Source organism: Bombyx mori, chromosome 4 (assembly GCF_030269925.1).
Source record: "Bombyx mori chromosome 4, ASM3026992v2".
Taxonomy (NCBI): domain Eukaryota; kingdom Metazoa; phylum Arthropoda; class Insecta; order Lepidoptera; family Bombycidae; genus Bombyx; species Bombyx mori.
Genome location: NC_085110.1, coordinates 13,338,494 through 13,359,531, shown reverse-complemented (window position 1 = coordinate 13,359,531; position 21,038 = coordinate 13,338,494). Strand labels below are relative to the sequence as shown.

At 33.8% G+C, this 21,038-nt stretch overlaps 2 protein-coding genes across 3 annotated transcripts in view; one reads left to right on the top strand and one right to left on the bottom strand.

Moving 5' to 3' along the window:
• LOC101745686 (mitoguardin) overlaps positions 1–21,038 on the top strand; it is a 66,141-nt gene that overhangs the window by 20,495 nt on the left and 24,608 nt on the right. The window lies entirely within an intron of this gene.
• LOC101745538 (protein unzipped) overlaps positions 643–21,038 on the bottom strand; it is a 29,275-nt gene continuing 8,879 nt past the window's right edge. Inside the window, exons 2-3 of the mRNA XM_004930872.5 lie at positions 3,564–3,769; positions 643–3,479 (exon numbers count right to left, since the gene is read on the bottom strand). Coding sequence (XP_004930929.1) covers positions 2,308–3,479; positions 3,564–3,762 — 1,371 coding nt within the window. The 5' untranslated portion in view covers positions 3,763–3,769 and the 3' untranslated portion in view covers positions 643–2,307. The remainder of the gene's footprint in view (positions 3,480–3,563; positions 3,770–21,038) is intronic.

Genomic DNA, 21,038 nt, shown 5'->3' with positions numbered 1-21,038 from the left:
GGTGATAGAGATGCTTAGCCTGCAAGGGGTATCATCGTCTGTTTGAAGGGTGGGTGAGCCATATTATTATTATCATTGGGATTTTTATTCCAATTTCCACTGTGTCTAGTAGCATTTGAATCGTGGTGCTTATAAGGTTCAGTTATCGTAGTCTAGATCGACGACGTGTTTGTCCATCATATCTTATTAAAAAACTATATTATTCACTACTGGTTTTAACTGTTTATTAAAATTAAATCACTTGAACTCTTGTTGTGAAACGCTGATAGACATCATGGCGTGTTATTGGTATACCTTGTTAAATGATTTTACAATGTTTAGTATTTTTGTAGGATAAGAGCAATAAATGTTTTTTTTTAAAAACCGTTCAACTATTTTACAGAAATCTCGTAAACTGTAATTTCATCTTTTACTACACATCCTTTATCTACCTTTATGTAGCTACGTAACTGATTAATTGCTGTAAAAACTTGTGTAATAATTTTTAATAATAAAAAAAAAGTGAGTGTGAATTACCAAAGCGAGGGGTATATGCTAGACTATACCGTTTGTCCTCAGGCCTGGCCTTCCTTATCTCCTTTTTCACAGTTTGATTCTGTACTGTATCGATATCAAACACTCAGAAAAATACAAACAAAACAATTTCTAATTACACTTTAATGGATTGAAACACAAAAGATTCATTGAACATCATAACTATTCTACGCCAAATAATTTGGGATACCGCCAGGTTTAGGCTACTCTTAATTCTTTAATATCGGAATACACAATAGCAGAATAGTTGCTTCCTTAAATTTGTAGATAATACAAGCTTTTTTCATAACAAACATTAAGAGATATGAAACCTGTAAACACACGTAATTTCAATTACAATTGTTGATCAGAATATTTTAAAACTAAACACTATCAAAAATAGATACAGTGACAATGTGTTTTATTACGATTATTGAAAAGCGAAAACAGTGCTCACAAACATTCAAAATTGATTTTACAATATTTTGTAATTCAATTTGGAGACTTATTTCGTAATGGTATTAGAATAGGTGGGTCCATTAATTACCATAAGTTAGACAAAATGTAAAATGATAAATAATTAAAAACATATCTTTTGCGACGATAGTTAAAAATAAAAATCTTTACTACTGAAGCATACTTATCTAATGGAAAACGTAATATCTACTAATATATACTTCAAAAACACGTTTATTTTTTTATCTAAAAATGACAATACTATAATTAAGGCGAACACTTACATACAATAGATTCGAATTTAATCCATACAAAAATATCATCCACTTTCTTTACACATTGACACAGACAGCTAAAGCATAGGTATTTCATTACTGAAAACTACTTTCTCGTCTAAAAGGCTAACAGTACTTAATTAGCTGTTTAGATTACTGCTATGACGTGATAGATGTTTAATCAATTTGATCTAAGGAGCTTAGAATTCTGTTCAAAAGGTAATATTTAACTTTGGCAACGGAATATTAATTTAACATTTATATTCTTTCTCAAAGTGATCATGTAGATAATATGTATATGCAAAATAATATCAAATGAGATAACACAAATAATATAGTGAAATTATCTTAAGTCTAAAGTAATATCTTTCAATTCTGGATTAAAACTCTTATTTTACAAACTAAAAACAACAAATAAAAAGAAAATACTAAAAACAGGTGGTTCTAATAAAGTAATTTACACAAAAAATTAGCCAGTGGAGCCAATTAAAAATAGCCTTTTTTATGTTATTATAAAAAATAAACTTAATAAGTAGTACTTATAATAAAGTTAATTAAATAAAAATTCAGAACAATATTCTTCAAAATTACGTAATCACAAGGAGTATACGTAATTATTTTAAGGACGAGAAATACAAAGTAATATCTTGGGAAAGTTTTGTTTTATACTTTTGTGGATTTTGTTAGTGGTAACGATGTGTAGGTACATTTTATCATCAATCCTTACTTATGTTTGAACTTGTATTTACCATAAAAAATGAAAATCTTGTCGCTGTGCGACTCATTATTATTGTTAATATTTACAAACATTTATTTACAGTCCTTTGATTATTTTATATTTTCATGTTTGAGAATAAAATCACATAACAGGAATGTTATGAAAACAAAAATATTATAATAATATTTACAACACTTTTTATTGAGAGAAAATCATTGTTTTTTTTTTAAATTTATATTAACAAATCTAACAACAGCGTCAAGCTAAGTTGCTAATATGCATCTCCAACGAAGCCACTGCAATTTAGTTTTTCTTATTTATTATTTACAAGAAAAAACAAACAATTTAATGGAAAAAAGAAAATATTGGGAGTACTAATGTAACGTAAAAAAATCGCATTGTGTTACCCGAATTAGGTGTACTGCCAAGGCCACCCACAACGGAACGGTTGATATTATCATCTTTTACTGGAGGTGTTTTAATCATTCCTTCTCCGCTATCACCCATCATATCGTTGCTATCTACTTCCACCGGTGTGTTTGGTTTTTTCATTGGACTTGCGATATCGTTTTCCTCAGGTGCTGGAGGAACGGTTGGAGCAGGTGTTGTGGTAGTGGTGGTTGTGGTAGTTGTGGTTGTAGTTGTAGTAGTAGGTACTAAGCTGCTGTTGCCAAGAAAGTATATATCACCATAAACTGCCTCAACTTCTAATGTATTTTCTATACGTTGTCCACGCATTTGACGAGAGCGTGGGTCTTTTCCATTGTAAAAGGTGATCAGCTTAGCGGTATATTCGACATCTCTAGCCGTACGGTTGCCACTGAATGTTACATTGCAAGCGGTCCCTGGTTCTAAATATTTTTCAAGCTTATGCAACCTGGTTCGCCTTTCTGTGAACGGATTAGCCCATTGGATTGGCGGTAAAACATCACCATCTGCCATTTCAATGGTAGTGTTCAAACCAATAGCTATGCCGTGCCCGTGGCCCCAAGAAACAGTGTAGTTATAAGCGTATTCAATTTCTGTGGTAACTGTAGCGCCAAGTTCTTCATCGTTTCTTAGAGTTCGTACTTCGAATACCTCAGGATCGTTTTGACGTATATGTTCAGTTTTTAAATCTAATTGAACATCTTCTAATTTATAACTAACTGGTTCTATTTCTACTAAAATGTCACCGCTGTTTTCAATTAAGTCGTTGTTTTTATCATCAAACGTTATAAGTCGTCCAATAGCACTTTCATAAACGATTCTTCCTATGTAATGCGAATAACCGCTTGAAGCTTTCATTCTCCCAATAAACACAGAATCACTAAAAGAACTTGCTACAGCTCCGTGAGGTCTTGCATTAAATTTAAACCATGGGATCCAATCAATTAAAGATGCGTTTTCTATATTTTCAAGTACTTCGAATATGCTGTAGCTCTTGCTCCCAGAAACAGCACAAGAACTATAATCTGGCTTCAATTGTCCAAGTATCATATCTCCTTCATGTCGAGCTCTGCAGAGATATATGGGACCTGTTAAAAAACAATAAATATATTTTTTGTTTTCGACTGAATTATTATAAAACTTGAATCTTAATTAATTAGTCTAAATAGTACCTTCTTCAGATTCTGCTCCAACAACGTAATTATTCATGAATTCTTTTCTGAAATTCTTCCATTTCAGAGTGCTTGAAGTAGTGATTTGTTTCAATCTTGAATTGAAAAGGTTAACTCCAGCCTCAGATGCAGCCGGTGCAATCAGCGCCATTGTTACTAGCAATATCCACCAACCGCTTTGACGACTTCTGTTTTTCATCTTTATGCTGCAACAATGGAAAATAATGTCAAATTATAAATTGTTTTACAAAACGGACATAACAATATATATACTTAAATAGCAAATGAAAATGTTAACCAAATATATAATTCTATTTCAATTATACATTTTTTGTTTATCTACATAATCTCGTTTCGTCGTTTGTCTCTATCTATCTATCTCTATCGTGTATCTCTCTGTCTATCTACATAGACAGAGATACTTGTGGCCCGGCACACTCAGCGCTAGGCGATTATTGCAGGTCATAGACACTAAAACGCGAACTCGAAGTCTCCATTGTATGAGAATAACGACCATGCTATATGGTAGTAGTGCCAGCTCAGGAGGGCTCCCAAGACGCTCTACACTAGTAACTACACTTTACAGTGGATTTGATCATGGCACAATATGTAAGCAATATGTATGTATGATAAGGTATATAATACTCTTTTGCGAAAACAGTTATCCGCATTAGTGTAGACCTACCTACGGCTTAGTTACGTGAGCATACCGGGCGTGTTAACATTAAGCTATGGACGGTCCATTACGTTATTTATTGTAGTATTTTATGTATTATAGATTAGAATAAAGTAATTATATATGCTTTGAAGTTGCGACATTTTCGTTCTTTTCTAAATCATCATTAAGAAATTTGATTTTACTTAATAAGCTATTTTAAAAATTCTGCCCGAACGACCTGTTCTCATTATATTATATATTTTTGGTATAAGAATTGGTTTAAAAAAAAAAAATGAATACTTCCTGTTACATGACAATAATAGTTAGTATATAAAAAATATGTCAAAAAAATATCTTGAAGCAATTAATTATTCATGTGTGAATAGATTATAATTGGTAACAATAACTATTTCTAACTCTATTTGTAATAAGAATTGTCGGAATAAGATTAATCATTAGTTTCTTGGAATTAATGCTACTCTTAAGTTAATTTCATTGATTCCTTATCACCAGAATTCCTCGAAACAACAAGAATTGGGCTTGAAAGTAACTCGTTTGTTGGTTTGTCAAACATTTTAATAAACACATGGAAATTATCATTTTTTAGTAAATTGAAAAAGCTTAATCTATCTTGTGTCTATTAAAAGTTAGTTTTGTATTTGAGCAGGAACTAAATTTCTATTTCTGTCAATGTAAACACTTTTCTATATAAACAATTAGTTGATTGAATTATCATTTGTGATTATAAGGTTTCGATTTCGAGAATTATTTTGAGTCATACTATGGCCTTTATTGATTGATTATTTAAAGTCGAATTTAAAGATCAAATTAGAAATAAAAACTTAAGCGAGTCTTATGGAAACTCACAGAATTACTCGGTGTTAAGCTTTAATGGGTCGATTTAACCACCCTTTACGCTCCTTCCGACACAACGCATTGCTCGTGCCTATTTCGAAATGAAACTCAAAGGGGGAGACGCTTCAGACAAAACGAGGGAATCTCTTGTCTGCATTTCCTCGCTTTTCCCGACAATAGATTTCTAGTGAAAACAAATAAGTCGGACCGAACTACAGATTGTTTACGTACGTTACGTAAAATCATATATATGAGGGCTTTTTTGTGTAAAACGCATGTCTTATTCCAAAAATTTGTTTAAAATGACATCACACCAGTAAGTATTTGTTGGACAACGACTTTGTTTGTTGTGCCAATGGGTAATAAAATTTTACGATACAGCAAATAGCCACTGCTGTTTCCGAGGTCATATTTTATGAACGCGTGTCATATAACGCTGAAAACAAGCCCTAATTACTGACAAGGACTGTCTGCCCTTTCCCAATGTCAATATCATGTTTCGCAGGTAATTATAGTTCGCCATCCTCGTTATATCAAAACAAGCTTGTTTTAGATAAAAGTTGCGTCATAATTTATATTTTTCCATAATTTTCACAAAAAGTAAAATATCGAGTCGAAATACCGAAGTCGTCGTGGCCTAACGGATAAGACGTCCGGTGCATTCGTGTTGAGCGATGCACCGGTGTTTGAATCTCAGGCGGGTACCAATTTTTCTAATGAAATACGTACCTACTCAACAAATGTTCACGATTGATTTCCACGATGAAGGAATAACATCGTGTAATAAAAATGAAACCCGCAAAATTATAATTTGCGTAATTACTAGTGGTAGGACCTCTTGTGAGTTCGCGCGGGTGGGTACCACCACCCTGCCTATTTCTGCTGTGAAGCAGTAATACGTTTCGGTTTGAAGGGGGGGGGCAGCCGTTGTAACTATACGTGAGACCTTAGAACTTATATCTCAAGGTGGGTGGCGCCTTTACGTTGTGGATGTCTATGGGCTCCAGTAACCACTTAACACCAGGTGGGCTGTGAGCTCGTCCACTCATCCAAGCAATAAAAAAAAATCAAACTGAACTTACAAATGTACGTAAATGTATGTCCACAGTTTCTTAAATAGCTCCATTGTGCTATTTTTATGTGCTCGTAAAATGTTATCAGAAAACTGCGAATGAAACCTATAATATATGCTCGCTTAGTTAAAATGATTTTAAATGCACGTACCTAATGTTTTGTTGAGAAATAAATATAGCTTTCAGGTCGACTGTTTGGATAGTAATCCCATTACCTACTTGCAATCGATAATACAGAGAGGATTAATGTCGCCTGTAAAACACTACAGCAAATTGCTTTTCAAACGGATTGAATAACTAAAAGGTTACTCGTTAAATGTCTAAAAAGGCAAAAATGATAGTGATTATATTGCATTCAGTATTTGATTTTCTAACTGTTATTATTTTAGTATAAAAAGGAGACATAATAAATATAAATATTGTAGAAATAAGGTATGTATATTAAAACACAGACATTAATCCTGTAGAATTGCATAAATCAATATTTTTTATTTAATAACCTTTCACTTGTTCAAAGCTTAAAAACTTCATTTAAATATCTAATAAGTGTAACCCTCCGATTACTCCAATAAACACACTTTCACATTTATTATAATATTATTATAATGAAACCTGTTTAAGGAGATTTTATTTTGAACAACAGACATAATGCTTGGACACAGAGTAAATACATCCGTCAAGAACCATCACTTCTTATAGGGTGTATTAATCTCTCACGACATGTTGAAATAAAACCGTTAATGGCACAGTTTCTTTGCTGCATCGTGTAAACTGTAAATTATGTTATACTGTGGTACTTATTTTGCCGTCTTTACTCTTTTACTATTTGTAAAATAACTTCTACTAAAATATGTCATTTGAGCGCTTGGACTAATTTACCCCGAAACCATGTACGGCCGTACAACACGAGTAGGTACTTTATTGCGTAGGTAATAAGGGCGTATTTAATCGTGCATAATAATTAATAATGCTAATAATTAAAACGTATAATGCTTGTGTAAGACTCGAGCTGATGAGTGCTTGTTTACTTCGTTAACGGTAACAATTTTTCGAAAATAGAATATTCTCCTATTAATAAAAAAAGACATGATGGTCCGGACACTCGCTTGTAATCACCATCATCAAATTGTGAACACAATAAGCAGCATAGTACGGAAATTGTCTTTTTTTCAGTTCCGTTACTTAAAACTACGAGGTCATTATTTTTTAAACCACGTCGAATGACGGTCATTCCTATACTGTACTTTTTTCTCTGTCATCTTCCAAGTTCAACGAACCGCCGATCTGTTATTTTGATAAATGGACAACGCGGACTTTCCACTACATATATTTCTTTATATATTTATACATAATCAGCGTTTTATTTATGAGTTAATTCTGCGGCAAAATGCAGAAAAGCTTTTAATGTCAACTGAATGCCGGCGATATGCTTTTTTACAGTAGCACAAGAGCTATAATCTCTTATATGCTAGCACATAAACTGTACGGTTTATCATTGTCACGCCAATCAACCGTCTGATATAATATAATTAATATTAATATTTTTATACAAAACCACCTCGGTCACTGTTAAACGAGCACATCGTTTATTCATAAAACCAGTACGATTTCAGGTGGTGTTGGGCGACAATGCAGTAGTCGCGGCCTGTTGCGCCTGCGCACTGGCACGAGACCAACTGATAGCGTGGGAACGACCTCATGCATAAACACACAACACGAACGAAAGCCAACACGTTAATTTCGGTATAACACTGTCGGTTTATTTATCAGGAAGTAGGTCAATATTAAATGAAATATTTAATAAAATTACTGGTAGTGAATGAAGACCGCACCAGGGTTCTCGGTGATTCATGACTCCCAAGTAGCGAACAGAATAATGTGACGGAGTGTCCCTTCGATTCGAAGCTCTTGAAAACAATAGGATGCGGGTTGACTTTGTGGCTCGACAGCTACAGACAGTTGACAATACAATTAGATGAAAATTGTTCAATCAGACCGCACTAATTCTACTTGATTATATTAAATTAATAATTATATTTGAATACAAACGAATAATTCACTAACGAGAAAAAAACATATTTATATTTCTAAAAACTTTGTTGTATTTTGCCCCTAAGCCACGAGGCACACGCATTCCTAGCTCTGCTAATTCTAAGAGAACGTTGCGCCGCGCCAGTGCCTTTCTAAAGTAATTTTCGTTGATACTCTCATGTGATATTTCTGTGTAGTGATTACTAATTACCCGTGATTTGTTACGCTATCGTTTTATTTTAGTACCTATAAAATATGTGAAATAAATATGATGAAATGTGTCTGTGTGTGTGTTGTGCTACTTTATTATTATCATCCGAACTATTATTACAAATACTTTATTGCGTTATAAATTGGTTTTGACTTAAACAAGTATTACTGCCATTCTTTGTTATTAGTAAATTAAGTCGATTTTATATACCTACGTGATTGTAAGTATGTTTTTAACACGTAGGCAAATGAAATTATGTAATTAAAGTGAAATTTTATCGCATTTCCTACTGAAAGGTATTTAACCTCAAAACCGTTGCTTCCGCCAATTTTTCATTAACAAAGTGTTCCGTTTGGTTGGACGGTTTTTATCACGTTCATCGGCCGTCGCAAGTCGCCCGGCGTGACGGCATTGCGAGATGTCACATATATGTACATAATATGCACATATGTGTAGATCTATGCATATGTATACAGATATCCAAACTATGCGTGCACAATGCTCGCTGGCAGTGCAGCATATTTTTTATTGCTTTTTTTTGTGAATGTGGAATGTCTAGTTTTAAAATATTTATGCGAGCAACTTCAACGTAATTTTATTACTTTGTTAATGGTATAGGCTACAATACCATAAACCGAGTGTTGATATGCAATAAATCCTAAAGTACCAGTGAAAAGATACACTTACTTCACGATACACTACCATTGTTAGAAAAACTGTGGACAGTAAGTTCCTTTTCATATACGGAAGACTATTTATAGAACAAACTAATTCATATAAAAACAACGCATTTAATTATATTATTTGATACATATATAATTTTATATTCACGTAGTACGGATACACGCATGAAATATTGTTTGCGATTCATCCCTACACTACGTTAAGCAGTAAATCAACCGACCACAGCGCTGGTTAATAATGAACACCAACTTTGATGGTGTTTTCTCGAATGCACCTGCTACCGGCTACTCGTTAAGTGGGTAGATCAATAACGTAATAACATTGGTGATATACTGGTGCCAGTTGAACAACTTTTACCATACAGTATTTTGTCATTTATATCTTCCACTCTTATATTAAAGTTTACTAATGGGAAATTAAAACTAATTAAGTATTTTATGCAAATCCCAGTACGTGACTCAAAGATGAATTATTCTTAAAAGTAAACACCTATTTCATTCTTGCAAAATTAACTACACCCAACAATTGCTTCATTTGTCCAAATGTATTTCTATCAATAGCTTATGTTGAATTAAAATTTTTCATAGTTGTTTGTTTCCCTAATGTGTTGTTTAGTAATGTTTTAATTATACGTTTAAAATTATCTTGGAAGTTACCGTCTTTTTTGAATTACAATTTTCTTTAAAAATATTTTAAACAAAGTAAGTACAAAGTATTTCATTACTGGCAAATAATTTATCATTGGTGCTGAAATTGATACAGCAATTCACGCTCCATATTGTGACCATTCGCTTCGACACGCTCCGTAGCCTATTTCGGTACGTGCTTCATCAAATCGAGTATTAAACACGTGCTAGAGATGACATTTACATGTAACTAATGTAATTTCTTATCAAAGCAAGCTCTTTACTTTAATGTACCTTGCTATACAGTAGCTACATACGTTACAACATTTTGATGTATGTAATACGGGCATATTATGTAATGAAGTGCAAAAGGTGGATGCCGGAATCAAGGATGGCAATCCGCGCCTCCCCACGATTTGCACGACAACGAGCAGCAAGGTCACCGTCTGATTGTTGGTAATGGCACTTATGATTTACTGACTACACCGGCCCAATTTAATGCATTTTCTAGAACTATTCCACGAATTTTCCTCTGGATACCTTCAAGACTTGAAAAGATTAACTACTAAATTAAAAACACTGACAAAATAAACAAATTTGTCGGGTTAGGGATCCTATACTGATAGTAGGCTGCCCAGCTAATTATCACAGGATATGGGTACATGTCCCTAGTTGTTTCTAGCCATATTACAATCTTCACTTAATTCATCCGTACTAACAGTATGCTTTTTCTTATTACCATCTCGTATTCTAATACTTTCCAAAACAGGACTTGAATTTTCTCCTAATTTTACTGGTATATGTCGTTTAGTACATAATGTAACGTAAAAAGACTAACCAGATAAATATACAAATAAGTTGTCGTTGTCCAACAACAGTAGATGCAAAATTGATTTTTCAATTATTTAATCTTTGGATGGAGATCATTCTTGAATGTATTTTCCTTTTGCGCATATTGCAGCGGAAAACCGGGCACTTATATATAGCGAGGTCAATTGCAAAGTCCGTCCTCTTGACGATCCGGTAGTGGACATGTTCGAGCGTAACTCTCCCAACTATATTTAGACAGTTGATGGCATCATCGAAACATTCCGTTGCATTGTCAATTTTTATCGCTTTTTTGTCTCGGGAGTGTCATCAATTCGTACCTAAATTACATGATTCATTATGATATTTATGTGACGAGTTTATATTGATACTAGAATTGAATTTATTCTTTCCGAGCTGATTGTCATGTTAGTATTTACCTCATACGAAAAATGATCAGTAAATAATGGTTTTAACAACTTATCAACGATTATACGATGACTACTGACCCTATGGTGCAGTAGTTAGCGCTCCTGAGTGCTGTGCCGCGGGTCGTGGGCTTGGTCCCCGCATCGGGCAAACATTCGTGCGATGAACAATTTTGTTTAATTTAAAAAGTATTTGATGAAATTTAAAATTTAAAATTTCTCAGTAAACTTCAATCATCATTATTTAATTATCAACTTTATACAACGGTTTCTATTAGTATTCACGTTATACCACCCAAAAATACTTTTTCGTCAAATTACTAACTAGTTTAGTTGAATTTTAAAATAACACTGGTCATTTGTCCAGTTCCTAAATAAGACCTTGTCCTCAATTTGTTGCGTGACACTAGTAGCAATTGATAGGTTTGTTTTCATCTCTGTGTACACATGAGTGAAGTTGTATTACCAACATATTAGTTAACATGTTATTTAAGAATTAAACGAAAGAATAATAACAGAAACGCCATACTTAATTGCAAAATAATTATTGTTTGAAGTAATGCTAGCCACGCAGTGTGCGAATGTGTGTACATATATGCATCTCAGCCCATGTTTAGAGTGAGTAGTCGTTTAGCGTAAAGCAATCTTAACCGAATTCAAATCGTATCAGTGCTACAATGGAGTTGTAAAAATATACTTCGCGTAATTGTGGCCGACAGCTGCTCGGTTATGATTACTTAATAAGCAATAGTAAAGCTCGGAGCAGATGCAACTTGTAAAGCGAAGCATCTGTCTGTGGAGCTTTAAAAGGATGTGATGCGAAAATATTTTCTAAATTAAGACCAATTCTAATAATTAGCATTTCGTAATCTACAAGAGCTCAAGTTTTTATATTGTATAGATAGGAGAACTACCCAATGAATAATCAGAACCTATAAATAATACGTAACCCATATTTAGAATTAAAATTATTTATCGCATAGAGCTGTAAACTAGCATACAGCGTATTTGGTGTTAAGCTGTGAGACGTAAAGTCGAAGTTTCAAATCTATTGTACATATAACAGATATAGAAATAGGTAAGTTAGTGGTACTGACTCGTTCAAGCTCATGTGCTGTCACCTAGAAATATGTATGTAATAATAAATGTTGAGTGCCAAACCGCAACTGTACACTTGTTCGCCTGTGGTTAACCAAACACTTAATGAAGTATGTTAGATAATAGTAGAATTTTATGATATGATCGGTACTTGCAAATTCGTTATAAATAGCTAGGAAATGTTATGAAGAAAAATGAGTGATCTGCACAAAGTTCTGTGAAAACTACTGTAGAATTAAATTTAATGTTTCGTTATGCGCTATGCTTCGTCCTTCGCCACAGAACCGGGCTCATTGTTCGAGTCTACAATGGACGCTTAGTAACCAGATACCAGAGCGCTAGCGTCTTCTGTCTTCGACTACAGTCTAATAGCACTTTGCACAGGAAACCATCAATTTATATCAAGATATATTTTCATCACGGGCCGGCATTATTTGATGGTATCCCTTTATATATGCAACGAAGAACGAAAAGAAAAATGAAATCTGTTTCGCACCAAGCGTACTATGTGCATTTTTGTTAAAACGGTACAATGTACGTATTGATGTATTAATATTTGGAGTAGACTGTATATATTTGTTCTCCCTCTCTTATTATTGGAATGCCTCGCATTCAATAAAATTTTATTATCACCTTATACTCTACCTCACTGTCAAAATGAAAATAAATTTAATGAATATCTCAGATGTCCGACACCTATCAAAGCCTTCAGCTATTAAGCGTGTAAAAGGAATAGAGAGGTGGTACACACATTCTAACGACAAACATAAGCCTGTCAGAACCATTTGGGTAAATATCGACTCGATAATATTTCATTGCGTAATTCTATTAGGTTAGTTACTCAAAACGTTTTGTTTGATTAGTAAAAAGGCTATTGAAAACTATTAATGCTAGTAACTACATCATAGATGGTTCATAGATCATATATGGAAGTGTTTCTTTTTGCCTTTAAAAAGACATTGTACTGTCGACAATAATGAATTCGCTGAGGCTAAATCTTTTTAAATAATACTATAATTTTGTTGACTTCGACATGGATAAAACATAAAAGACAAGCGGTACCCGTAAAACAAGAGCTTGTGAAAATCATATCGGACTTCAGCCATATTTCACCTTTTAGTGTTGTGTAAGGCCATTGTGGACCGCCCCCACGTTCCCGATCTAAATTGCCTGACAAAATCTCGTATTCCTTTGTGCAATGGAGTTATTATTACGGGTCGCTGATTTGATGAGGATCCCGCTGTTCATATATTTGTTTTTGAACCCTTGCGTGATATACATGGTACCTACATGTTCCATGTGTATATTTAGTGGAAGAACGCGTTTTACACACTCAATGGTGGTGAAACCGTATATGACGCATCTTTGTCATGAAATGATTGAGGCGTACTGGTTTGTAGTGTAGAACATTACTGAGTTTCTCGCCGGATATTCTCAGTAGGTCGCGATTCCGATTTGGTGGTAGATTCATCGAAACACTGCTCCTGCTAGGGTCAGTGGTAGCAATTCTGTTAGGTTGAGCCCAGGAGTTCTCCAACCGCTCCGTGAGCAGTTAGAATAGCTTGGGTAGGGAAATTAGGTACATACATTGGATAATACAATACAATTAAGTCTTCAACCTCATTTGTGAATATTTGTGAATGTGTACATGAGTACTCAAGTTGTGATGTCTACGGATTTTGGTTTCTACTTACTCAATAACAATTTCCATGTAAACTCGTATGCTATAATCTGCATCTATGGATTGATCGAATTCGAATGTTTAGTATATTATGAAAATTTTGTGGTGTAACTTCACCCGTATTGTATTTGAATACCTCTGTGTGTGGATGTGAAACTTTTACAATATAATTTTTATCCAGTGTTAAAGCTCATGAAGCTTGGCATTGTCTGCCCATGATAAACGATGTGGGTTACAATTGAAAAGGTCCGATGGAATAACTTAATAGAGATTTGGCTCATTACATTTATAATAGTGATTACTGTATTGATTTACTTTTTTCTAATATTCCGATAAGTAATTGTTTGTAGCCCAAACTTATTTGCCTACTTCCTTCCACATGAAACTTCCACATGAAAAATGTTTTAAATATGTATTATATTACCTACCAAGATAATTCGGGACTACAGTCCTCAAGTATAAATAACAGTCTTATTTGCCGTAATCGTATATTTCGGGCAAAAGGCAGTATTCGTGGGGAGGGGCTGCAGAAAACTGCGTAGTTTCCTGCGTTACCATGGCGACGCCCCGCACGTGTTGTGGCATTTTCGCAAGCGGTCGCACTGCCTCGGAATTAGTAGACTAAAACACGTGCCTTCTATTCATAAGCGATGCTATCCTTTATTGAGGCCGCAAACAACGCGAATGTTCCATCAAGTGTAACCGTCTGTGTAATTTTAATATCAGAAGCAAACCGGAAGGATCCTTTCGCTTTAGTGAAGTAATAACGTTATCGTATTATACGATATGAAATATTACATTTAAATTGATTAAAACACCTCCCCTATTACATGGAAGTCGTGTGGAGAGATTTTTATTGTTTATGTGAAATGCTTCCTCTCACGCAGAGTGCGGCCTCCCCCTGGTTTAATTACTTTTTATTTATTCAAGACTTTAACGCCCGGTGAACAAGACCAAGGGGAACGTGGTACCTTAGTCGCTCATTAGTTTAACCTTTCGTCTGGATAATATGTAATTTTTCACTTACAATATTCGAATAGGAGTAACAAAATTTATTAAAGAAATATTTTGCCCCTCCGCCTAAGTCATTTTCTAATTTATAACTTGCTGTACCCGCAATTTCATCCGCCTGGACTCCAGTAGACACTTCGAAATACATCTTTATGTGTATTAAACTTTGTAATATGGCGTGTTTAGACTAAACTAAACTAATAACAACATCTAGTCACTTTCGCTATCTAGTACAAATATAAAAGTACTTATAAAATTAAAAAAAAATCATTAAATAAAGACATCGTATTTTTTAAAAGTAAAGGTACGTACCAGATCAGTAATTTTTGACAAATTTTAGTTATAATTGTAAAAATATTAATACTATCACGAGTATATCAACAGACTTTTCTGTCGTAATTCAATTCTGAAAGCACACTCACACGTCTTCACAACTATGTCCGGTTACTCGTTAAGGAAATTTTGTTCATGGATATCGACAATGTCAGAGGTACAATCAACCTAAAGCCTATGATGATGTAATCACTACGAAACCATGTTTGCAAAAGGACATGTCGTAGCTCTGTTGGGGAGACACGGAGGAGGGGGAGCTTATTACAGAGGGGGGACTAATAACTTCGTGGTAAGCGAACACTGTTGCCAAAAAATAACCTGCATTATTTTCATTGCTATCGTGGGCACGTAAGATTGCCGCTAATTATACTTGATTTTTGCGGCTCCTTGTAATAATAGTAGGGTGTCCGCGCAGCACCATAAAACTATGCTGCTTTCTGCAGCCAATCTCTCATGCACTCCAGTTCTAAAGGAAAAATAGCTGTTATTAAACAGTGTTTTTGGGGCTCCACCAACGACCTACCACCCTATGTACTGTGTGCTCATTGGGATTAATAACTTTAACGCCTTAAAATTGATATATAAATTGGTTTTAGAAAACAGTGTTTTGTAGGTGTTCCAAAAAAATGCAAACTATTAGTTTTTTTTTTTTAAGAAATTTTGAGAAACAGCGTCTACAATTCAGCCATTTTTCTTTATAAAATAGGAAATAATCATATTAATTGTATAGAACCTCTTGATATAACTGTTGTAAGAGATTCCAGCCTTTGTTGCTATAACTAATCATCAAATAAATTATAGTTCACTTTTTTCCCTTTAGCCCACTGAGTTTCTCGCCGGATCTTCTTAATGGGTCGCGATTCCGATTTGGTAATAGATTTAGTGAATCACTGCCCTTGCTACGGACCAGTGTTAACGATTCTTTGAGGTTGAGTCCGTACGCTCACCTACCAATCCCGAGAGTAGCTGGAATAGCCCTTTAAGCTACCAGCGATTAGTTTGGGAAAAAAAGTTCTTCCCTTACGAAAAATGTGCTTACGTTACAACTAATGTTTTGGTGATCTTTACCTTTAACATCTACATATGTTTAATTAAATTTAAAAGATTTGGTTGTAAGATTACAAGAATAATAATATCGTACAATTTATTTTTTACGTTAAATTTATTTGACTGTTTTAGTAATGAAAACATTTTTGGAGTGTATTTTTTTTCTCAATTATAAAAGGAATAAACACCAAATATGATAATTTACCACACCTTTTGTTTTTTTAACATTACTATTTGGTACGACTTGACTGGTGGTAGGACCTCTTGTGAGTCCGCACGGGTAGGTACCACCACCCAACCTATTTCTGATCTGAAGCAGTAATGCGTTTCGGTTTGAAGGGTGGGGCAGCCGTTGTAACTATACTGAGACCTTAGAATTTATATCTCAAGGTGGGTGGCGCATTTGCGTCGTAGATGTCTATGGGCTCCAGTAACCACTTAACACCAGGTGGGCTGTGAGCTCGTCCACTCATATAAGCAATAAAAAATAAAAAATAAACCATTAGTTCTGATAGGCTTCTTGTACACAGAACTTTTTGCGGAACATGCTGTTGAATGTTATGTACGTAATACACGAACTTACATTATTGCTTTAGTTGTATCCTATGTTTATGAAACAAATATTTTAATTTTTAAGTTGAGCAGTAAGAAATTCATGTGCAAATTGTTAATTTTCTCCCTGTGAATAAATAAACACTAAAAATGTGACAGCAACGATATGTGAAATAGTAAAAAGTTAAAAGAGTGGCTTCATTGACCGTTAATTAAGAAGGCTTAAATAACCCTAAAACAATTAATTTAGCTGATCCAGCATTGAACCTTAGCCCTTCACGGATAATTTCTTCGGATAAATTAATTATTAGAAAACAATTTGGATGAGAATTCAAATTAAACTCTGCGCTAAATCAATTTGCTACGGTAGGTAGAGATATTTTCGAATTGTAGAGAGTACTTTATTATTCAGAAGTTTAGATCTAATAAATTTGGTTAAAATATTAGGCATTACGATTACGTCATTTGTGAAGCCTTTTAAAACTGATGACGTACCATTCAGTAATAAAGGCTCCCCTCTCGTAATGCAATCGATACCGGGTGACTCCATTACATATTTATTACTATCAAGCTTTCGAGCACTAGGAAATGGGAATTTCTCGATGCTTTTTTTTTACAATAACACGAGGGTTCTTCTTTCGTTCGATCTTCAATGTAGGCAAGTGTAATAACTCTGATTAAAAATACACAATTTATTGTTTTGTATTTAGAAAATTGATAACTATAAATATATTTTTTTATCTAATTACGTTTATTTTAAGTGGTCATAAAACTTAAGTAATAAAACTTATTGCAATCGTGGTTTTTTGAATATTTTATCCGTCTAGAGCAGTTTCATCTGACTAATAACAACACCGGTTTTATAAAAAGCATTGGCCATGACGGCTTTGTGAATTGTCAATTAATTTGTGACGCCAAGCCGATTTGTTCTGTAATTCTATTTAAATAGTTATGACAAAGTCCTTGTGGAACTGGAAATGATTGGTGGCCAATTATAACGAAATAATGTTACTACGGATTAGTTGTGATGAACTTATATTTTTTTTATTACGTAGGTGGTTAATCAAGCTCACAGCTCACCTGATTTTAAATGATTACCAGAGCTCTTAGACATGAATACTGTTCACGTTAAGATATGAGGTTCAAGTCTCAATTGTGTTGTGTAATAATTGGCTGTCCCACCCTTCGAACCGGAACACATCCAATGGTTCGTTCGCCGCAAAAAAGGCAGGGTAGTAATACATGCCCGTACGGGGACCCACAAACCCTACCAGAAATATAAAAAAATATTCTTAACTTATAAGAAACACACTAGATATTCATATAAATTTATGGTAAGTTTGCATATAACCAAGGAGTGAAAAGTTTGAGCTTATGTGGATTTAAATATTCGGACTTTCCACTAGTAATGCTTTTTCTTTATAAATAAACTCATCAGGAATATTACCAAGCATTATACAAGTTAATTCTTTCATACAAATATTATACGAGCTCTTGATTTAGACTGTACTATAGAAAGTATTTATTATAAATATGTATGAGACTGAAAAGTATCTTTTTAATGTTTATTTTTTACAAACTCACAAATGGACTGAGAAATTCAAAACCAAACTGAATTCGACTAAGCTACCGTTCCCTCGATTAAAAACTTTTTCGCTTGGCAAACACATCGGAGCGGTTTTGTCGTTTGCATTTTGACTAAAAATTACATTACATTTTTTAAATTCGATCATTACAGTGAGTCAACCTTTATATGGTTCAATTCAACCGTACTAGAATACTACGAGTAACTTACAAGTCTATGACGTCATGGTGCATTCATTCAATGACTCATTTAAACCTATATTGAGATGAATGAGACATAATACTGGCGCCATTCATTCGTTTTTTTTTTTCATAGAATTTCATAATAATTTATTAATACACATAAGAAAGTTATATTATGAACTTGACAATGTGGAGAGGACGTTGAACTTAGAGAACGCAGATGAGTCATCGGTCACAATCGCATCTTGAAGTCTCCATTGAGATGCCGCATGTTCCATACAAAGACTGTTCGCAAAAACTACTGTAATGTGCACGTAAACCCGCTATTCGCACAGTTTCGTATTTAGAAATAAAATATTTTTAATCGTATGTTTAATGCATTCACGATGTTGGTAGTTCCGATTTAAAAGTGCCTTCTTATATAAATTAAAACTAATACACGAATGATGATAAATGATTATACTAATATGTATATAATTTTAAATAAAAATAAATGTTAAGTAACCTTATCTAGTAAATTGATTTTCTATTCACATTGAATAATAAAATAACAACTATTTTGTATTGAGAATTACGAATTTAACCCGTTAATTAAAATATTGTTTGAGAGTACTATGAATGTTGAAGCCTCAGACAGAATTCTCACACGGAGGTGGATAATTTACCGGATGATACATTATAGACGTTTTCTATCACAATTGTAAACATCGTAAGTCGAAATTCTTTCTGGAAATTGATTTTAAAGTTTATATTTTTAAATGGCTACGAATGGCTAATTCTAATAATTAAAAACTGAAAAGAATAAAATACTAATTTGTTTGATTTACGATCGACGCGCAACTAATGTATCCGGGCCACGTAAACTTGACCTAGTTCGACTATGAAGGCTAGTCTGGCCTTTATCCAGTTTCCAATAAGAGCATGTAGAAATTCACACGAAAGAGAGAATACATTTAATACGTAGAAATGTTGTTTTAAATCCACACGAACACATTGTATTGACACTTGCATTTTTTTAGCTCACCTAATGATATAAAACTCAGAGGATTTTTTTCCACTGAGTTTTATATCTACAGAGTAATAAAACCCTATCAACGAATCGACGAAATGATAATACTAAGAATTTTAATGAGCTGTTATTCAATTAATTTTTTGTATTGATTTATTTTATAATATCCGTAGAGTACATTGCTTCGCAAATTGAAGCTTTGTCGAATTTTTGTATTCGTTCTGCTACGTTCATGATAACATAGAGATTTGCCTCATAACAAAGGTATCTAGGAGTTGTTAGTCATTTATACTGAATCTAGATTCAAAATACTTAATTAATATGCAGTTACGCAAAGTCGCGTGATATAATTATAATATTGAGATACTACCAAGAGTAATAAGAGATGAATCAGTGGACCATGATGTACGTAACGGGAGTCACACTTCGCATGCCAGATATTCGATCTTGTAACTGATATAAAATCTGTTTGACTAGCTCTAGTATATTAATATATCCATCTACTATGATATCCTTAATATATTATTATACTTATTTATTCACCGCGTAATACTCACTAAACTATTTAAAATCATAATCTACGCAGTCCGTATGAGTTGGATAAAAATTGAAATATCAACATAGATTTCATCAAACAATTGTGTAGGAAAATAATAAAAACGTATACAGCCGCTAATAACAATAAAATTGTAGGGTTTATTGCGACAGGCGGTACGCTGCGTGCGTTTGGCTTCTTGAAGTTCGAGTGCGTTTTAACGATCGATGCTTGCTCAACTTACCCCCGAGGTACATTAATAATCTTGATTGATTACTAGAGCACCATAAACAAAGATTGAGCAACTTATTAAAACATCAATAGTACTACTATTCGGTTAGTCGTAAACAAAGAATGGATCGGTTGCTTTGCGCGGATAAAAATTTGAGCTCAGTGCAGCAAGCAAACAGGCTTGTTCTTTGGAGAATACTTGACTTATGAGTACAAACGTGCGGTAGTCTGAGTGCAAGCCTTGTCGAGTGCTTGTTTAACATGTCTCCTCTCAAGCTGTTGACATATTCAACACTCACTGAACTTATATTACAAGATTTTTTTGGAGTTTCTTGCGTTGTTCAAAAACACGATTTAAAAAATGTAGTTTAACTGGAATAATAGTGCTGTTTCCTAACATTTCAACATTCACTCATTTAAACTACTAATACCCATTAGGTCGGTGTAAATTGAAATGTGTTTTTAAATGAAATGCTTACTTCCGATCGTTGCCCTTTTGAGGTGTTGAACGAGAACGGTATTTGGGTTGAGTACCACATGAACGTGATCCAAAACAATTTTAATAACTTAAAGCAGAGCAGAATTTTCTTCTCCAGTTTTAAATACCAACAGTGGACACAAAGACCTTGTCCGATTCTTACTCATAACCTCCGTAACAAATGTGTACACAAATTAATTACCACTGTACGTAATTGATTGTTGACGACTTTGTACTAAATATTTGAATTCAGCTATGTACGAGATTAAAATCATAAGTTTTTTCTGCTATATATTATCTAAGATCTTGCTACATGTTGCCTACATTTTTCAAACTCTTTTAAAAAGTGAATAGTGTATT